At 37.5% G+C, this 20,607-nt stretch overlaps 1 protein-coding gene across 12 annotated transcripts in view; it reads left to right on the forward strand.

The window, feature by feature from the left end:
- Positions 1-20,607, forward strand: part of ROBO1 (roundabout guidance receptor 1) — a 694,688-nt gene that overhangs the window by 622,578 nt on the left and 51,503 nt on the right. For all 12 annotated transcript variants that reach the window (XM_048933857.1, XM_048933865.1, XM_048933858.1 and 9 more), the window contains 7 exons: positions 5,256-5,380; positions 8,173-8,344; positions 10,515-10,720; positions 15,420-15,501; positions 15,671-15,839; positions 15,940-16,106; positions 18,724-18,845. In XM_048933857.1, the coding sequence (XP_048789814.1) occupies positions 5,256-5,380; positions 8,173-8,344; positions 10,515-10,720; positions 15,420-15,501; positions 15,671-15,839; positions 15,940-16,106; positions 18,724-18,845 (1,043 nt within the window). The remainder of the gene's footprint in view (positions 1-5,255; positions 5,381-8,172; positions 8,345-10,514; positions 10,721-15,419; positions 15,502-15,670; positions 15,840-15,939; positions 16,107-18,723; positions 18,846-20,607) is intronic.

A 20,607-nucleotide genomic window follows, 5' to 3' on the forward strand; every position in this document is an offset into this window, starting at 1 on the left:
AAAGAACAGTAGTCCCAGTGAGGATGATAGAATTGCTGGTGAGAAAGACATTAGAATATCATGTCACAAGTTTGGAAACTGTTTTTCTTTTCTTTTTTATTCAATGACCAAGCATGTCTTTCCTGATAAACTTAACTTCAGTGAAATTATTTGAAAGGCAATAATATTATTCCTTTGGTATTTGTGGTTTCACATGCTATTGTCCTGACTTTACGAGCAAGCTGTTCCCCTTACTGTCCTGTGAAAGCCATGCTAAACACATGGAAAATTAACTTTCTTAATATTTTAATATAAGTGTTGTCAAATAAAGTATGCTATAACAGAATAAAAATGACTTACTACTCAGTTTCAGTAACTTTAGATATCGATAGTGTGTGTGTGTGTATATATATATGTATACACACACATATGTATATATATCAAATGAAAAAAGTAGTCTTTGTTGTAGCTGTTTCTGTTATTGTTGTTCTTTTAAACCACATCATTTCCCTCTGACAGAACTGTTGTAAATTTTTTTAAGAATGTTCACCCCTTGCAGAGGCCACAGATTTGCAATCAATGTGATGCCCTGTTTCTACAGAGATTTATTTTCATGTATCAGTATTCCCTGTTTTTACAGGTGGGCAAAAAAGGATATTTTCTCAATAAGATTATTTTTGACATACAATAGCAACATCAGCTGGTAAAAAAAATAAAGTGGAAATTCAGAACTTAAAAGTTAATTTAATTTATAGAAATGTAATTGAGCAACCAAAAGAGATTTCTATCTGTGAGAAATTTCATGTGAGCTTTCAGAAGAAGGCTCAGGCAGCTTTGCTTTGCTGCCAGGAAAATTGGTAATTGAGAGTGAAATCCTCTGTGCAGGAGTTACATCCCATTATGTCTCTTATCAGACTAGTCCATATAGAATATGAGCTGTGTTTTATGGAGAAACGTTTCTAATTCCAGAGCACATCAAACTGTAATTGCAGCTTTAGTAGAGAGCTTTTCAGTTAAAAAGTGGTTACTGTGCCATATAAATACACATGATGAAGAAGCAAGGAGCTCAGTCCTGGGGACAAGTATATTGCTTTTGGGAAGTCTTGTCTATCATTTCTTGGTCACCCCTCATATGAATTGTAGATTGGCCAGGACAGTCTGAGCAGAGTAATACACACTGATTTTCTCTTGGAGAAATACTGAACTCACACACTTTAAGATGGCTTACGATTCCTTTAAATTGTTGAATGAGATTTTTAAAGCACACTTCAAGATTCCTTAAATTAGAAATAATAACTTTGAAAAATGCGCATTTTGACTTCCTCTGTTTGGGACTGTGTCCTAAAAAAATGCCACTAATAACAGAAAAAAATAATTCTCTATTTGAGTAGGATTTTACACCTTTGGTTGCAGCTTCTTGACGTGATCCAGGTTTCAGCGTAATAGCTGATTCTCTTACACCTGGAGTCCTGTGTTTATTTGAACTGTAAGCCAGTATTCTACATGTCTAATGAATTTTGACAGAATGGATATTATTGGTTTCCTCTGTACATTTTATCAGCGGATGGTATATATACACTCAATATATAAGTGGAACAGTTGTTGTTTTACTCTCAACTTAAAGGGACCCAAGTGTTGAAAGGCTTATTTAATTTTATATTCTCTTTTGCCAGTATCTGTGTATATTTGAGTAATGCATTATTTTTAGATTTTTTTATTTTGAATCTGCTATTTCAACTAGTCATTTCTTGTTGGAACTTCTTCCAGGATTCTTTTTACAAGTGAAAATAGCCTCCCAATATCTTTGTCATTTACTATTAGATAATTTACCACTAGAAGATTTCTGTTGAGAAATAAAGTGCTTCATGACAGATCTCAACTTCTGAGTACTTTCATGAAATTGAGATTTTTAGTAGGAAAAGAAAGGTTAAGAATCATTTATAAATTAATTTCAATTGTGGTTTACTTTGCATTTGCAATTTAATACTGAGCATTTTGACCTTGGTACAGCAATTTTATACTGAAAAGATTGGCATGGAGGGTAAATGCCTCAGCATCTTGTTAATTTTTGAGTGAGCTTCAGTTGTGATAGCTGTTAGCCTCAGAAAAGCATTTTGCATTTGTAGATGTTTCTATGCTTTAAAAGGGGTATAAATGTCAGTGTTCCATTTCAGCAATGTTGCAAATCGATGTTTACTGGATATTTCAAGTTAATTTTACCATGCAAAGAAATAATAATATATTTTAAAAAGAAGTTTTTCTCAATGGTCCCACAAGAAATGGAAGGATCTGGAAAAGAGCCCAAGTTGTCTGACCATTATTTTAGTATGTTGCCTATTTTACTTTCCAGCCTGCTTTCAGTATGATTGAGAGATCTATTTAAAAATAAAATAGAAAATTTGTGATTCAGCATTTTTAACCTATTTTTCATGTAACAGAATATATGCATACTTTCTAAGGTCCTTACCAAAGGTCTTTTTCTTTTTTTTTTTTTTTTAAATTTTGCTTTACTCTTTGCTTTGTTTCATGTCTATTCAATTTTATTTATTCCATGTTTTCTTTTTGTTTTGTTTTTGTTTTTAGTTGTGTCTGGTAAGTTGAAATTTTATTGGCCATCTTCTAATCATCGTATCACTGTGACGGGAACATCTCCCCTTCCCATCCATTCCCTTCCATGTCCTTCAACCAATCAACTCCCATCTTTTACTTGTTATTGACAAGAAACATCGCACAGAATAAATTCTGCATGAAGTATGGGTAACTTAATGACAAAGAGAAAGGTAATGGGTTGCTAACTTTTCTGTTTATATGTGATATGGTGATTCGAGTCATAATGTCTTCTGTCATCAGTGCCTGCATTAGTTGAACTTGTGTTCTACAAAAGAAAATTACTTTTATTTGAAAGGTCTCAAAGATAGAAATATTTTCCTTAAGTGGATTATTAACTCATCATCTTTTCTAGTACATTCATAACGAGTCACTTGTTTGTGTGACCCAAGGTGTGAAAGCAAACTGAATTTTAAAAAAAATTCTGTTGAAATTGCTTCCAGTGCAGGAAAAACAATGAGGAGAATTTATGAAAGTTTCATTTAACCCTCTCTTAATTCTTCAGAAACTGAAGTGAATAGGATTTCCATTATTTACTTTAACAGGAACAGATTTAGAAGACTACAGATATGCATCGTATGCATAAATATTTTGAATAATATGCATGTGAAATGCATATTTAGAGTAATACATAGAGGCATATACTAATTTATATTTCATAAATTCTACCATGGTTACCTGGGAAACTACATTTTCCATCTTTTTTGTTTGTTTGTTTTCAGTAGTCCTTGAACAATAATCTTCAGGTACTGTAATCACAGGCTTTCAGCTATTTCTCCAGTGGTGACAGCTGTTTGTATGTGCATAAACTGTATTTATTCTCAAGTTCAGCACAGTCTTCAACCTGATAAATCATATGCACTAGCACATAACTGAGAAACTTTTGGTTCTGTTCTGAGTGGTATTGTGTCACAAACGAGTACAGAACCAGACAAACCTTTATTTAACTGTATGCTAAATTTATTCTTGTTATTAGAATTCCAACAGCATAATGACGGTGCTTCACCCTCATCTCCATTTTCTCAATCACACCTTACAACCCACTGGTAAACCCCCAACAGCTTCACTTTCCATTCTAAATTAAACATGCTATCATGTCAGAATCTTCCTATATCACCCTCCAAGACATTGACTAAATGTTTCAGAGCTTAATGTTTTGAAGTTTGCTAATTGTTGTAGTTCAATTACACCTTAACATGATGTAGTTTGTTATCTAAGATAAACCTGGGAAGAGCAGCATTTACATCTAAATGTAAATACAAGTATGTCAAGCATTAAAAGTTCCCTCAAATCAAGAGAGTGATAGGAACAGTATAGTCTACGTTGAACTCTGTAGAGAGAGGAGACACAGGCAAAGAGGAGCAGATAACTGCAAGTATTGGCCCACTTGAACACTGAAAGCAATTTTTTTAGAAAGAATTTTATGAGTGAATACTGAATTAATTCAGTAACAGTAGAAGTCTCAGTTACTTGATTTTAATTAAACACATTGAGCATCTTCAAAAGACATAATTTGCACCCCTTCTGAAGAAAAGCTTTTAAATACAAAGATGTCTTACAGGAAAAATAAAAACAGTCAGGTTATTAAAGTCAAATTCAAAGCATCTGCATTATTCTCAACCCAAACAAGAGAGGGAGATTAATTGGTTTTGGACAGATGATCAGAAGGCATTGGAACTGAATAGACACTAAGTAAACGGACTTTCATTTAGTGCACATTATTAAAGGAGTGAGAGTGAACAGCCTAAAACAAAGCTGGATTTATTCTCCTGTGCTAGACCCAACAATGTAACTAATGCTGTCAACTATACCAATTTTTTTCAAGGTGACTGACATAATTTTTTGACATTCTATTTACTACTGGATGAAGTGGTTGTTGAAGTCTGTATAAATCAGTTTGAACAATGCTGGCACTATTTATAATGTTAGGCTGAGCAGATGTTTCAAATTTGCCTTCATTTGCATATATATTTTGTTTGAACATGCCCATGCCTATGTAAATGAGGAAAACATGCAGTTCTGCTGTTGCCTTAAATTCATTCCTCTTCAGTAATTGAAGATTTTTAAAATGGTTATCATTTGTTAAATAGTATTTCAAGGGCTTTTGAGTAAAGCTGAAAAAATTTTGAGACCCAACTGCGTCAGAAGTCTCTTACATAAACAATGAAAGGCTTTTTCTCTCGTAAATCAGTGACTTTCGCACATGTAAATCTGAATTCATAATTACTAAACAGGGTTTATTACAGCCCTTAACAAAATGTGGGCTGTGGGCTAGCCAGTTGTTCAGATATTTCTCAGATGTGACTTCTGGCCTTTCCCTTCTCTTAGAAACCAAATTCTAATTGATTTGTTCAAATTGGTGTTTGTTGCTGTGGGAGTTATCTCACTAAGTCTGTGGGACTTAATTTCTTGTACTGCTGGCCACTAGTAATAATCAAATGGTGTGCAGCCAGAATTCAGAAACAGCAAAGGCAGTCTGAGTGCTGATGAAGCTGTGACTGTTAAAGGTTGATGAGTCTTGGTCCTGTCTCTCCATGTTGAAGACACTTGAGTGCTGTAGTACACACCATTTAAAGTCAGAAGTCCAATCATGGCTTTCACATAAGCTAGCTTCAGTCTTCTGACTGTAGTGTAGTTATTTTTTTTTTAATGATGTTTTCTTTTTTCAGAGCCTCCACAGTTTGTCGTAAAGCCTCGTGATCAGGTAGCTGCATTGGGAAGAACAGTGACTTTCCAGTGTGAAGCAACTGGGAACCCTCAGCCGGCCATCTTTTGGCGGAGGGAGGGGAGTCAGGTAAAGCAGACCTCCTGCTCATTCTTTCTGGCAGTTTCTTGAAGGGATATTATGCAAGTGAAAAAATGCTTAAATTCTTGTATTTAGGTTGTGGAAAATAGCTCCAGAGCCTGGAGATGTTTGATATTTCTTCTCTACTTCTAAAGCACGTGTATGCTACGTGGACGACCCGATGGATAAGCAATTGGTTGAAAGGCCGCAGACAGAGGGTGGTGGTCAATGGCTCTATGTCCAGGTGTAGGCCGGTAACAAGTGGTGTCCCCCAAGGGTCTGTCTTGGGACCGGTGCTCTTTAACATCTTTATTAATGACATCGATGAGGGAATTGAGTGCACCCTCAGCAAGTTTGCTGACGACACCAAGCTGAGTGGTGCGGTTGATACGATGGAAGGAAGGGATGCCATTCAGAGGGACCTCGACAGGCTGGAGGGCTGGGCTCGGGTGAACCTGATGAGGTTCAACACGGCAAAGTGCAGGGTTTTGCATTTGGGCCGGAAGAACCCCAGGCACCTGTACAGGCTGGGAGGAGTGGTCCTTGAGAGCAGCTCGGCAGAGAAGGACCTGGGGGTCCTGATGGACGAGAGACTGAATATGAGCCAGCAGTGCGCTCTGGCAGCTCGAAAGGCAAATGGGATCCTGGGCTCCATCAGGAGAGGGGTGGCCAGCAGGGACAGGGAGGTGATTGTCCCTCTCTACACGGCTCTTGTGAGGCCCCATCTGGAGTACTGTGTCCAGGTGTGGAGCCCTCAGTACAAGAAAGACATAGAGATTTTGGAAAGGGTCCAGAGGAGGGCGACTAAGATGATCAAGGGGCTGGAGCACCTCCCCTATGAGGACAGGCTGAGGGAGTTGGGCTTGTTCAGCCTGGAGAAGAGAAGGCTGCGGGGTGACCTCATTGCAGCCTATCAATACCTGAAGGGAACCTACACCCAGGAGGGGAGTAAACTCTTCAAAAGGGCTGACAACAGCAGGACTAGGGGAAATGGTTTTAAGTTGAAGGAGGGAAGATTTAGGTTAGATGTTAGGGGGAAGTTCTTTACTAGGAGAGTGGTTAGGCCCTGGAACGGGCTGCCCAGGGAGGTTGTGGATGCCCCGTCCTTGGACGTGTTTAAGGCCAGGTTGGACGGGGTCCTGGGCAACCTCATCTGAATATGTATGTTGGTGGCCCTACTAGGCAGGGGGGTTGGAACTACATGATCCTTGGGGTCCCTTCCAACCCGGGTGATTCTGTGATTCTGTGATCTGTGATGTCAACTTTTCTATAAAGAATATCTGGGTTTTGTTTAGTCTCCAGTTTTCTCCATAAATGTAAAAATAAATTCATGAAGCAAGTAGAAATGTTCCATGAAGTAGAAATACATACCAGGAAGAAACTTCAAGAGACAAAAAGATTACTAATGCCAAAGTTTGCTTTAGCTCCTATATACACATACATTTTCAGAAAATTTGGCTTATTATGGTGCAGATATTAGTTTGCCAGATACATATTTCAATCTGGTAAATAAATGGTTTGCTTTATCTTAATCATTACCTGAATAGGACAACAACTTGGAACTAAGGAGATCTGTTTTTCCAGAGTCCATTGGCTCACAGGTCTCACCTGAAGAGATCACTTTTCCTCCCAGCTTCCTTATTTGAATGTGAGGGAAAAATGATTTTCGGCTTCTTTGTAAAGAATCTTGAAAGCCATTGAATGAAATGAAATGTAATGTATAGCAAAAGAATCACAGTTTGTTTGTTTGTTTTTTTAAGAAGGAATGTGATGCAAAATATTCTTTTTTTGAATGTGTCTGTTTGAATGCGTAAGTACAAAGCTAGTAAGCAAATTCAGAGGATAATCTCTAATTATATAAGTGTGCTGGTACAATTTACATTTTTGTATGACCTAGATTTCTTTGCTAACAGTTGTTTAGTACATAATTTTTTTTTTACTTAATTTTCACTGCTCTGAGTGGTGACCATTTTCAGTGAATGGAGGAAATGGATAAGGAGGTCAGTAGATGGGTTTGCTAATAATAAGGTAGATTAATAATAAAGTTTAGTGCACCATCCTTTCAGACAATTTTTGGAAATTCAAAATAAAGTTAAGCAAGGGAGATGAGAAGTAGCCTTGTTCAGCCAAAGGTATAAATTTTAAACCAATATTTGATTTAACAGACTTACTGTTTTGTTTGCAGTTTGATTTCAGACCATTGTTGGTAAAATACCATGCTCTTCATACCAAAACTATCCATCTAACTAGAAACTGGCTTAAGATTAAATTATGTATTACAAGGTTTGTTATGGAATATAGACACTATGATTACAGAAACCCAAGCAGCAGCTCTTTTTTAAAAAAAAACAAACTGTTCCATTCTTTGGAAGTTGAAAGCTATAATCCAAATAAGTAAACAAGTATTTGCATTTGAAATGCAATAAATGGAATATCCTCGTTGAAACTCTAAAAAAGATGTTGAAAAAAAGTTGAGGCAAATTTTTTAGGCTTGCCACAGTTGCTTGCACCATCGTGGCACCTGTACATACTAAGTCTTTGCTAGTGCCTATTAAAGTTTATGTAAAGCCCAGCACTGACTACAGAGATTATTAGAGGAATCCCAAAAGACATACAAATGTGCATCTATTTTATCACCAAAAAATCTTATAAAAGCTATTCTTGTTGTGTATAGTCACACTTAAGATATGAAGAGCAAAATGTTTTATGTATAATATGATTATTTATGTATATTTAAGATTATTGATGTTTGAATTTATTTAACACTTCCTTTTTAACTCTTTTTCCTAAACATCTTCTAGAATCTGCTTTTTTCATACCAGCCCCCTCAGTCATCCAGCCGGTTTTCAGTGTCACAGACAGGAGACCTCACCATCACCAATGTCCAGAGATCTGATGTTGGATACTACATCTGCCAGACTTTAAACGTTGCAGGAAGCATCATAACAAAAGCCTACTTGGAAGTTACTGATGGTAATGATACCTTTTTTTTTTTTTTTTTTTTTGTCATTTCCAAGTTTTTATTTTTATTTAAATATATCAGTGAGAGGATGTGGCACTATTTTAGTATCTGGTTTACATAAACACATATTGCATGCATTTTTTGTTTGAGCCTAAAAATCCTGTTTGGGGTATCTCTATCTATTAATTTTGGATGTTGTGTTTTACCATTTTGTTGTGTAACAGCATATTTTATTTAATAAATATATTTCAGAGTATGGATTTTTGTCAGTTAATTTATCTTGCCTTTTTTTTTTTTTTTTTTTTAAATCTTTCCCCAGTTATGTTTGGCTTATTTTCGGATTTCTGTTGCCTAGCTCTTTAGCCCTTACTACTCCATGTCTCTTCACTTAGTATCTCCATTTATTTCACTTTTTTCCTTGTTCTAGTAAGGAAACAAATTCAGTCTGAATTGGGGTCAGTAGAACAACATACAGATGCGTATTATCATGCATTTCTTTATAGGGGGAGTTGGAACAAAAATTAAGAAGAAAAAGCCGCAGTGAACATTACTGCAAGTGTTAAATTCAGCTGTAGAACGTAGATCAGTCAGCAAGGTGGCTACTGGAAGTAGGAAAAGAGAGGCAAAGATACTGTGAAATTGGTGTAGGTCAATAATGAACAGCAACATATCCATATCATTTCTGGTGTGCATTTTTTAATACATTTTTGACATTTGGCATTGTATTAACATCCTACCATGGATGATTATTTCTAGCTTCTTTGTGAACTACTTATTTAGCATTAAATAGTATTAATAGTAAACCAAAGCATAAGTCCAAAGAAAAAACCTGTTGCTCAGAAAATTATTTGAAAAATTATATGCAGACTTCATGTACAGCCTCCTAGTATTTGAATCTACAAAGCTTTTTAGAAACTTGTCAAAGTTAGATATAAACTATGTGAGCTTAGTTTGGCTGACTCTGATGAGAAAGACAATAATGGCTTCACAGTGCCTTGCAGTGCATTACAACAGGTTGGGACAAGAAGTAAAAGTTAAGTTAAGCAATTAAAAATGTCAAGTGTCATTTGAACATGCAAATGAAATTACAGGAATTGGAACTTAGCCAAAAAAAAACAGTGCCAACACCCTGTATTAAAATAACCTAGAACTATCTGATGTTCCCAAATTCAGAATTTCAGGTTTATATTTCAGCAACCAAACTAGCTTTTAAGTTACGCCAACCCCCAATGACACTGCTAGGCAGTTACGTCATTTAAAGTTAGGCTACTTTTGAATCAACAGCCCCTGTCATGTTGAATTGAAGAGCTAAGAGGGGGTCACTCAATAATACAGGTTTTACTTCTTTTCTTGATTATCCATTGAATGATGGGGGGAAAAAAAAAAGGTCATTCCTGTTTCAATGAATACTGAGATTACTTTATTGATACCTTTCTTTGCATAGTTATTAAATAACATATCAAGACCATTTCATTTCCATTGTGTGCAAGATGCACTAAAACTATTGCAAGCACACTGTGGGTTTCTCCTTATGGTTTTGAGCTAGCATTGCAGATGAAGTTGTAATAGAACTGGAAATCTGAAACTACTGAAAAATACTTCTTAGCATAAAAGTTTTGATGTAGTACTTTTGTTAGCTTTGTGTTTAGTGTACTGGAAGGCATCTCCCAGTTAGGAAACAGCACAAAGATAAGTTGATGGTTCACAGTATTGAGAAAAAAAAAATCCTAGGTATTTGCCAGTTTGTTCCATGTCTGCCTACTTCTTTAATCTCTATCATTGAATCTTGGAAGTATGAATTCTGTTGTACAGGTGTGCTGCATGGTAAAAAAAAAAATAAAAAAATAAAAAATGAACAAGGTGAAAACTGTGCATTCCAAAAATTTGGGAAATCCTTTCTCATTTTGTTATCACTTTACAAAGATACTGCAGTTACAGAATGCCTATGTAATATGTAATTCTTCTTTCCCTTCTGAAATTAATGTCTTGTGTATCATTATAAATTCTGTAGCTGTGCATCATTATGATGCACTATGCCCTGAATAATGCATGCCTCCAACTTTAATTACTTGTTTAATTATCTTTAGTTTGTTTCAAAGCCTCAAGCAACTGCTGTTGCTTAGATGATTAGAAAATTGCTTCCAGTCGCAGAAATCTATTTCCTGTTGTTTCTTCTGGCAGTGATTGCAGACCGGCCTCCCCCTGTCATTCGACAGGGTCCTGTGAATCAGACTGTAGCTGTAGACGGTATTTTAGTACTAAACTGTGTGGCCACAGGCACTTTAACACCTACTATCCTCTGGAAAAAGGATGGGACCCTGATCTCTACCCAGGACTCTCGCATCAAGCAGTTGGAGACAGGAGCATTACAGATCCGATATGCCAAGGTAGCTTGAACTAGTAAACCCTCTTTTGTGTAGAGTTTTGTTATCTGTTTTTTCTCTTCAGGTTACTTTTCATTTTGGAAATACTACATTTAAAATTAATGAAATATTAAGTTATTGTATTAAAGTATTTGATATTTCATGTTTTCAGATGGTTCATTCTTTAAGCTTTACACCATGGCTTGTATAGCCTAGGGCCTATTATTTTAAGTGGAAAAATGCTTTTAAGTAATAAGGGAATTATTTGTTACTGAAAACATGAAGGAAGAAGTAAAACTTGTATTTCAGTAAGATGAATGCTTATATTATTTGGATTTCATCACCAACAGATGAAAATGATCTAATTATTTCAAATGTTTATAAAGAAAGCCTCTGCTTAGCATACTGTACTTACAGAGTATGTTCACAGTTTTTTCAATATAACTTTTCCAATCAAAACATATTTACTTGATAAACATAGTATAGCCCGCCCTGGCTTAAAATGGTTAATGCCTGTCACATACATGGCTTCGTAGGGAATTCTAGCAAGTTCCTGATCTTCCTGGTCAGTATTGCTGGTCATGCCTAGTGAAATGGAAAATACTTTAAAATGCTTTAAGTTTTTGCCTGCTAACTGTTATCTTCCATGTGATTTAAAATGTATTAATTCTTAAAATTAGGCCAAATACATGGATTTATTATGTTTGCTAGACTTGTTCTGTTACCAATTACAAGTTACAGTGGTTGAGAGCAGGGTTGGTCTCTTCTGACTAGTGACAGGTGACAGGACAAGGGGAAATGACCTCAAGTTGCACCAGGGTAAGTTTAGGTTGGGTATCACAAAAAATAAAGGGTTGTTAAGCACTGGAATAGGCTCCCTGGGGAGGTGGTTGAGTCACCATCCCTGAATGTGTTTAAAAACCTTCTGGGTATGGTGCTGAGGGACATGATTTAGAGGGGGATTGTTAGAGTTAGGGTAGTATGGTTAGGTCATGGTTAAACTTGATCTTGAAGGTCTTTTCCAATCTGAGCAATTCTATGATTCTATGAAGGGATCCAGAGCAGCAGTGAATCTGTAGCAATGCTGCCTTATGCTGTCTTCAGTTGTTTCTTGCACTGCCTTCTTGGTATAATGCATAGTGTTGAGGATGTTCAATACATGAAATTTTAAATTTTAAGACAATTATCAAATTTATATTCATTATACCCTTTCTGTAACAAGAAAGGCCAAATATTATTCCAGGTCTTCTGAACAGTGTTCTCTGATTTTCCAGAGAAGGCCCCTGCAAAGCACTTGGTTTGTCAGACCCTTGGTAAATGTTAGCCCAGAAATTAAACCAAGAGTTATTGTTGCCTGACAGTGTAGAGCAGTATCTTGTGAGCAGTCATCCTACAAAGGTGGCATTCTCTTTCTGAGTCTTCAATAATTAAAATGCTGCTGTTTAATTAATCTCTACTTTTCCTCAGAAGTCATCATTAGGAAGAGTATTCTCAGTGCATGCGGCATGCAAACATCATCCAATCTTTTATTCTCTATGGCTAAATGTCTAGAGCCTCATTGTTACAGAAAACTGTTAACTTGATGTTAGAGAACAATTGTTTCTATTTCTTTTTGAAGACAAATATGAGTGTGATTTGAGATTTCACCTGAATGAGTAAATGAAAAGGACATAGCAACAGAAAGGGTTTATTATTTTAACATCCTATTACCAGAAATATCTCTCTATGATGTATGAAGTTATAAACCTATAAATGGGTGCTGCTGTTCCTGCTCTGTGCGGTGGGCTCCGTGCTAGGGTGCTGGCTGCTCTTCTGCATCTGCTCTGTCAGAGCCACAGGTGCATGTTGGGCAATGCGGGGCTGCTTCATGGGAGCTGCAGGTGCATGTTGGGCAGTGTGGGACTGCCCAGGCCTCACAGTTAGCTGATGTTGCTGCCAACACGGCCATGGCAAAACACTGGCTGAAATAATGCAGGGCAGCCCCAGCGTCCAGCAGCTCGGATTCTTGTGGAGGCTGGGCAAATGCCTGCCACACTGAGTGAGGTGTAAAAGTCGGTGCCTTGAAGGGCAGAGTGTTGAAAGCCAGAAGATCTGAAGCGGCACTTGAGATGGGACTGCTACTCGGTGGCAGCAGGGAGGGGGCCAGAGGCTGGCACTTCTCCCTCTCTGGTGCAGCAGCAGGCTCTGTTGGAGTTGCTGCATTGCCTGTTTGAGCTTGGGTAGGATCTTTCTTCAATTGTTTGGCTGGAGGAGGCCCCATGGGTGGCACTGTCTGTGTGCCTGCTGTCAGTAGGCTCTTTGGCCCAGCAGCCGTATCCTCCATGATCTGGACATCTGGGCTGCTCCTTGGGGGCCCCTTGTTCAGTTCTTCCTGTGAGTTGGGGGCAGCCACAGCTCTTCTCTTTTGGGCAATTTTGCGCTTGCAGAATTGCAGCAGCTCTGGGTGATCTTTCCTGAAGAATGCGTTGTAGTAGCAAAGTAACTGAAAATACAAAGAGCTGTGATCAGTTTGGGACTGAAAGACAGCGAGGTACAGAAACTTCAACTTGTAATGGATAAAGACATGAGTATTAAAATATCGATAAGTTTAAACTTACAGCTTAGGCTGACTAAAGCAAGATATGTTGAAGTAACAGACTCTTCATACCCTCATTTATTTATCTTTCTGTTCCATGTGCTCAGACTCACTGGATAAAACCCAAATATATTTTTCCCACATTTCTAGTACTCAGTAATGCTACCTCTAAAATTCCTGCAAACAGCCGGAAGGATACAGAGGAAGAAATTAGCATCAGAACGTTTACTGTCATCCCCATCTCCTCTGTTACTGAGGCTTATTTTATTGTAACCTCCATCTCTTCTACCAGAATATTATAAGAGTTGGTTCACGTGTGAAGGAACTGATGTACCTTCCTCTGAGCCACAAATGCCTCTTCCTCTGCCAGGAACTCAGGAAGCCATGGAGATCTGTTGGAGTCACGCTGCATTTTTGTGAATCCATACATATTAAGTTGACGAATAAAGCTTTTCATGCTTTCTGTCCCAAACACTCTCAAAGATCCTTTCTTTCCCAAAACTTCAATCTGAAACATTTCTTGGTCAATTATAATGCAGTTTCCGATCTCACCCCACCAAATGCTCTTAAATTGGTGGCTTTCAACCAGTATCCAGAGTTTCTCAGGAAAAGTAGAGGCTGTGGAGATAATGGTGCCTCTGCATGTGCTCTCCTCGTCAGAAGCATGAGGTGTATATATGATTTCCTCCTGATGAGGGTAAGTTATTGCATCCTTTTCATCCATTTTTTGATGCCCAGGCTGTTCCTTTTTCCTGACCCAGACGACCAGAAGGAGAGCCTGGGGACACAGCTGGACCCTCTGGATCCGAATTGTCTGCAAAAATTCCTAATGCAGACAGCTCACTTTCAATGCCTACTGTCTCTGTCTGACTGTGGTTTGTGCTCGCAGTCAGTTCTGCAGGGAGCTGCTCTTTGCCCTGCCAGCTGGCAAGTGAAATCCCACAGAACTGTTGAAGGGTTCCAGTGGGAGAGGCTCAAACGTCACCATGGTGCCCATGTGTCATCACAGTGACATCACTGTGCAGTGCTTATGGACCCATCTGGTGCAGCAGCCAGAGCAGGCGTTGCTGACCTGCCCTTGTTGCTGATCCTGCACAGAGCCATGGGTATTTTCACTTGAGTCAAAGAGCAGATAAAACTGTACCTGAAAAGGATCACTCCTTGTCCAGACCTTGCTTTCCCTTCCCTGTTTGGTCCCCTGAATCTCCCTTCTGGTGTCCCTTGGGTTCTTCAAATGAGAGTGGAAATCACCTTTAAGAGAAGAAAACAGCAATCTCTTCCCATTCTGTCACCATTTCTTGCAAATGCTCTTTTATTTCAATTGCACAGCTTCTGCAAGGGAGTAGCTGTGTGCACAGACAATGCTCTGCCATGTCACCAGTCTCTGAGAAGCTGCTCTGTAGGTCCAGTAGAAAAAGATACAAAGTACATTTTGCTGATCACATAAACAGGAGTTGTATAACACCTCGTTTCTTTTATTTGGCTTCTGTATTTTTATTTGATGATTTTAGAAATTTAGAAAGCAGTCTCACAAAGTCAGTGGTCTTCTTGAAAGCCATCTAAATTACGGTCCTCTCTACAGAGTTAAGTGCCAAATAAGGCATCATTCAGAACTAAATGAGAATAACATATGAAGATATTTTTGGGCGGGAGTCTGCCTTAGAGTGAAATTTATACACAAAGAAACCAATAGATACAAGGCCTTGTGAAACATTTAAGCTCTGTTTTAAGAACAGCATTCTCTACAGTTCTTCGGTCCAGACAAGTCCCATAGCAGTATTTAGGCAGAAGATTGTATGGGAATCTTATCATCTAAGTTCCTTTTCAATTTGTTTCTTAAGAACTCTACAGAGTAAGGAATAAGTGCTACAAGACTTGGCCTTCAGCATGCTGATTTCAGAATGGGCAGTGTTAAACAAGGATATGCAACATTTCCCCTTTTTTAAAGAATACTCAGAAACATACCCCTTTTCATTTTGTAGCACATAAAATTATTCCTTCTAATGTAAGAAGCTTGTCGTTCAAAGTTTTCTTCAGACTAAAAGATTTATTCATATTCATAGAGAAATGTACAGAGGTATAATTACTTTTCTAGCCCACTGAGTGCCTGATTGTTTCAAATATTTATTCTTCTCTTTTCCTACTCAGCTGGGTGACACTGGTCGGTACACCTGCGTTGCTTCAACCCCAAGTGGCGAAGCTACATGGAGTGCTTACATAGAGGTCCAAGGTAAATCAATTATGTTCTCTGCATGGAGAAAATGCATAAAAGAAAGTCAAAAATTGAAATGCAGTAATTATCTGACTCTGTCATAAATTGCCAGTGCAGATGTGAATAGCATTTAGCTTACAGCTGCTTGCTGTCTATCTGTGCTCAGTATTTCTCTCTCCTTTGTTAGAATTTGGAGTCCCAGTGCAGCCACCAAGACCGACTGACCCAAACTTGATTCCTAGTGCTCCATCAAAACCCGAGGTTACAGATGTCAGCAGAAATACAGTAACATTGTCATGGCAACCTAATTTGAATTCAGGTGCAACGCCAACCTCTTACATAATTGAGGCCTTCAGGTATATGTGTCTCTTGTGATCTTGCTGTACTTAAGTTTGTATATAATATATTGTTAAAGAAGCACATGCTAACCTGTTGTTGTGTGTGTTTTATCCTTAGTCATGCATCTGGTAGCAGCTGGCAAACTGTAGCTGAAAATGTGAAAACAGAGAGTTTTGCAGTTAAGGGGCTAAAGCCTAGTGCAATTTATCTATTCCTTGTGAGGGCAGCTAATGCGTATGGATTAAGTGACCCAAGCCAAATATCTGATCCAGTGAAAACTCAAGGTAAGCTTTTGGTATTGAACATTTTAGGTGTCCTCAGTCACTGCTACAAATTGACTGAGAAATACTAGATGCAGACATTTTGCTAGCTTTCGACTATCTGTGCTGACTGTGATACATGCTAGGTAGTGAAATACGTTGTTTAAACTTGCGTTTCCCTATAACATAAACTCTAAAAGCTGCTTGGACAGCATATTGTGCTGACTAAGGGAGCCATATTATTTCTTATCCAAAGATAGTTACATGTTACAGAATAGCTCTTGTTAGCAACAAAAGTGATCTCTGATTTTTTGAAGCTATCACACAAATCCTTAAATTCTATGAAAATGTTACTGTGTCCAGTGAACCAAATGAAGCTTAGAACTTAGAAACAGTATATGATCTAATTTGGCTTCTGCAGAATTAGGAAAGAAAGAAATTGAAAATTTGAAGGAACTGGGCATTGTGAGCCAGGAAGGAAGAACTTTCAGCGGTATGTTGAAAGCATTGCAGTAGTACTGCTGTTGGAAACAATAGGGACGAGAGACAGTGCTTACAGGTAGCCAGGTGAAAGACAGAACTGGGTAGTAGCTTCTGAAGAATTCACCTGCTGACTGAAGCTACAGCTGAAGTGCAGCTATGGACTGAATCTATCTATGCAAAATTTTAAATAAATTCACATTCAGTGTAGAAAATAAATGTACTTAAGGTAGTGTTCGGGAAATAATTCTGTGCAACTTCAAGCAGAGAGAGCTGGAGCTGTTCAGCCTGGAGGAAGGGTCCGAAGAGACCTGAGAACAGCCTTTCAGTATCTTCAGGGGGGCTATAAAAAGTACTAACCAAGAAAACATAGAATAGATGATGTATATAGTTCTGTAGCACAGAATTGCAAATTGCTGAGTCTACTAATAGTTTTAGTCATATTATTAATGACTCGCTTTTTATAACTAGTAGTGAAAATATCACTAATTACTGAACTGACTTTTCTGTAGCATTCCAAGCAAGTTGATATTTAGGCAACTCTCCAAGTAGAATTTTCTATCATTAATGCTTTCAAAGCATTAAAGAAATCATGCTCTGTTAAACGTTAGGCAGAACATAATAGATATAGCAGTAATATCATGATGTTTCTTTGTTTTGTTTTGTTTTGTTTTGCATGCAACCAGCATTCCTTTCTAAGGGGCTAGTTTTGTCATTTACTGATTGCATGGTAATCTCAATTTGCTTTATTAACTTCAGAGAGATCTCATTGTTTTGCAGATATTTGAGGCAGCTGTGTGACAAGACTGCAAAGTGACATAAGTTTTATATGCCAAAATGGGAACTGTATTTTTGAGAAGTTGTCCTCACACTGATATTTCTTTAATGCAGCCTTACAAAATTTTTAATATTGTTTTGACAAGACTGAAAACTTAGAGTGTAACTACCATGCAGAAAGGATGCTTTTCATCTTTTTCGTTTAATTGTAACAAGTACCTTTAAAATCAGCATCTAAAAAAACCTCAACTTTTAGGATACCTGCAAAGACTTACTGCAGTAGTTGTAATAGATATATACACAGTTTCTGTTTAGTCTCTCCTTTGCCTGTCTTATGAGCAGACAGGTATTTACCAAGGTCTTCAGAGAACAGAATCCTTGAAGGTTTTCTAATCTTGTCTAATCACTAGAGGAGATCAGACAGAGAAAGAGTAGGCTAGAGTAAAGTTTATGTAATGCATTACTCTGTATCTGGAATTGTATTAGGAAAAGAAAAATCAGTCTAAGTAAATTCACTGAATTCCCTAGTCTGTGATTTTAACTGTGGTCAGCATGGTATTTTCTAAAATGAAGCGATCAAAGGGAAACATATGAAATCAGTATAGAGACTGTGTTCCTCTGTTGTCTGTAGTACATGTATATTTGAGACACTCTGTTAGTCACTGCCCTATAAATTTTATATATGTCTAGGACAGTCATTAAATTTCAGCTAAGTATTCTTTTCAAAGGCACTGCATGCAGAAGTGTGTTTCCATTGTCCTGCTGCCTATTTTGAGAGGAAATTGTCCCTTCATGTGTATGGCCAATTCTTTTAGCTGACTAAATGTCAGTAGAGCAAGACAACACTCAGCTGTGCTCTGCCTTCTGTTTACAGAAGTCACCTCCTATCAGAGTGAAACTTTAGCTATGTGACTTGCTTTTAGTTTCTACAGTTTTTGTTTCTTTTGTAATTAAATAGTAAGTTTGCCAGTTAATTTACCCGAAGGCAAAGCATTCACAATATAGCCCTTTCATATAGTTTTTGTAGTCTCTGTAGGAATGTGGAGTGGGCAATTGAAAATTTTCTCCTTCTGGCAGGAAAGAATAAAGAGACACTGCTGTAGTCATTTTCCAAAGATCTCCCTGAATGTGGTTCTTTCTTTTTATCCATCATTTCTGTCCTGTTTCTTCGTCCTATTTTTGTCAAAGAAAGTGCAGTACATTTATTTGATACCATTAACTCAGGAAAAGACTTTCTGTAGATTTTTCATACGTTTCTGGAAAGTACCTAAGATGAACTTAATTGTTGAAAACTTCCTATGTTTTACGATATATTTATTTGTATTTATATATACTTATTTTAACAATTACATGTTTGTGAGAATTGAATCTTAAATTATTACAGATGTTCCACCAACAAGTCAAGGTGTGGATCACAAGCAGGTGCAGAGAGAGCTAGGTGATGTCGTACTACATCTGCACAATCCTACTATCCTTTCTTCCTCCTCGATTGAAGTTCATTGGACAGTAAGTATAAATCGTCATCATAAAGGTAGTTACATGCATTGCTGAAGTGTGCTGTTTGACCACTGTGAAGTCATTCTTCAAGAAGCTGCATAGTTTTTAAAAAGCTGGCAATGTTTTTTTTTGGAATAAGTTCTACTGGGGCTTTGTTTTCATACTTCATTGAACTTTGTGACATTATCATATTTCTTGTCCCCATGGAGAATATTGCTTATAATATGGTGATAGTTCCCAATATATCCTCCTGGATACTAAAGAATCAATCTTAAGCTTTCTTAGGTTAAATCATTTGAAGCTTTTGCACTGCTTTCAATAGAAAGTGTATTTAGTCCCCTAATGAGATAATATGGGTAATTCCCTATCTGTCAGATACCAGTAGAGGGAAATACCGCATAGTTATCTTTGAAAGTGTTTCTTCCATCCTGTTCATGTATTGAGAAACACACCCAAACCAAAATAGCCTCATCTGAATATACTATTCTTCCCACGGTGCTATGAATGCATGCAGTACAAGTAGAAGAGACATAAATAACAATTCAGAGGTGTTCTATTGGTGTTGTTCTGACAGGAAGAAAAAGGAAGTTGGTTGTGTGAAGAGTATAACAGGGAAATGGGAGAGTGAGAAAACAATATTGTAGAAGTCCTGAAGCAAGGGAAAGGATAACATACATGAAAAATATTCATGAAACTTTGGAGCCACAGTGAAGGAAAAATTATAAATGTCTTTCTATGGGAGACATTTGGTGATCAAAAGGTAGAAATGAAGAGAAAGAACAATATAGGAAATCTAAAGTAACAACCAACAAGAAAATAAAATTGAATGAAAAGAAGGCCAGTTTTAAAATAGAATGCAGAATGAAGAAGAAAAATGGGAGAAAGTTACACTAGTGCAGGAATTTATCAAATGAGTTTGAGCTTTGAAATCTTTTCAGATCTTCCGTCTAAACATGTCAGTCTATTGGCAGTCAGAGCAGAGGATGTAGCCTCTGCCATGCCACAGCAGAACATTTTGAGTTAGAGCAATGACATTTTGACTCTGAAGAAGAGCCCTTGCCCAGTGGAGTCCTGGTCTATGACCAGGGCTCCTCAGTACTACAAGGTAGTATCTGCTGTGTTGCATCCACTTACCTGCGGTAAGGCCACCTGCACTGTGCTATTTCCTCTTTTAACTAATAACATTAAAATATCCTTGAGGCTCCTAGCACAATTTTGTTTGACCTTTACTTACAGAACAACCTTTTCTAGGCAGCCAGTTTTTTGTTAGTTTCTTGGGTGGCCTGTGGCTTCTCTGCAATTTTAAATGTAAGCATTACTTCACCTTTAGCTAGCACATGCATTCTTTATGTGCTTATTAAAAATGAAACTCTTTTTCTTTGAGTAAAATAACAAGCAAATTGTTTTATTATATCACTGTGTGAGATTTTTGAAAATAGGGAAAATCTGGTGCAGCTTTTTAAAGGTTTCTTATTGTTGTATTTGGAATTTCTTATTCATCAGAAATTGGAATTTGTTGTTAATGCTGCACAAGAGATAATTTCTGCAAGATAACTTTTTGCTGTGGTTACAGCCAAACACATTGAATCCTGTCCTAATTTATATGAAGGTTTCTTTCTTCATATATGCAGTATAAAATGGCCTTAGTTTAAATCAGTGGAGACTATATTTGATCTATTTTTCCAAGTCTCATCCTTATTACCATATTGATTTTGTAAGCATCTTAAGAGCCCTCTTAAAACAGCCCCTTTCCTCCAGCAGAGGAGGCTCC

The sequence above is a fragment of the Lagopus muta genome, chromosome 1, assembly GCF_023343835.1.
Source record: "Lagopus muta isolate bLagMut1 chromosome 1, bLagMut1 primary, whole genome shotgun sequence".
NCBI lineage: Eukaryota > Metazoa > Chordata > Aves > Galliformes > Phasianidae > Lagopus > Lagopus muta.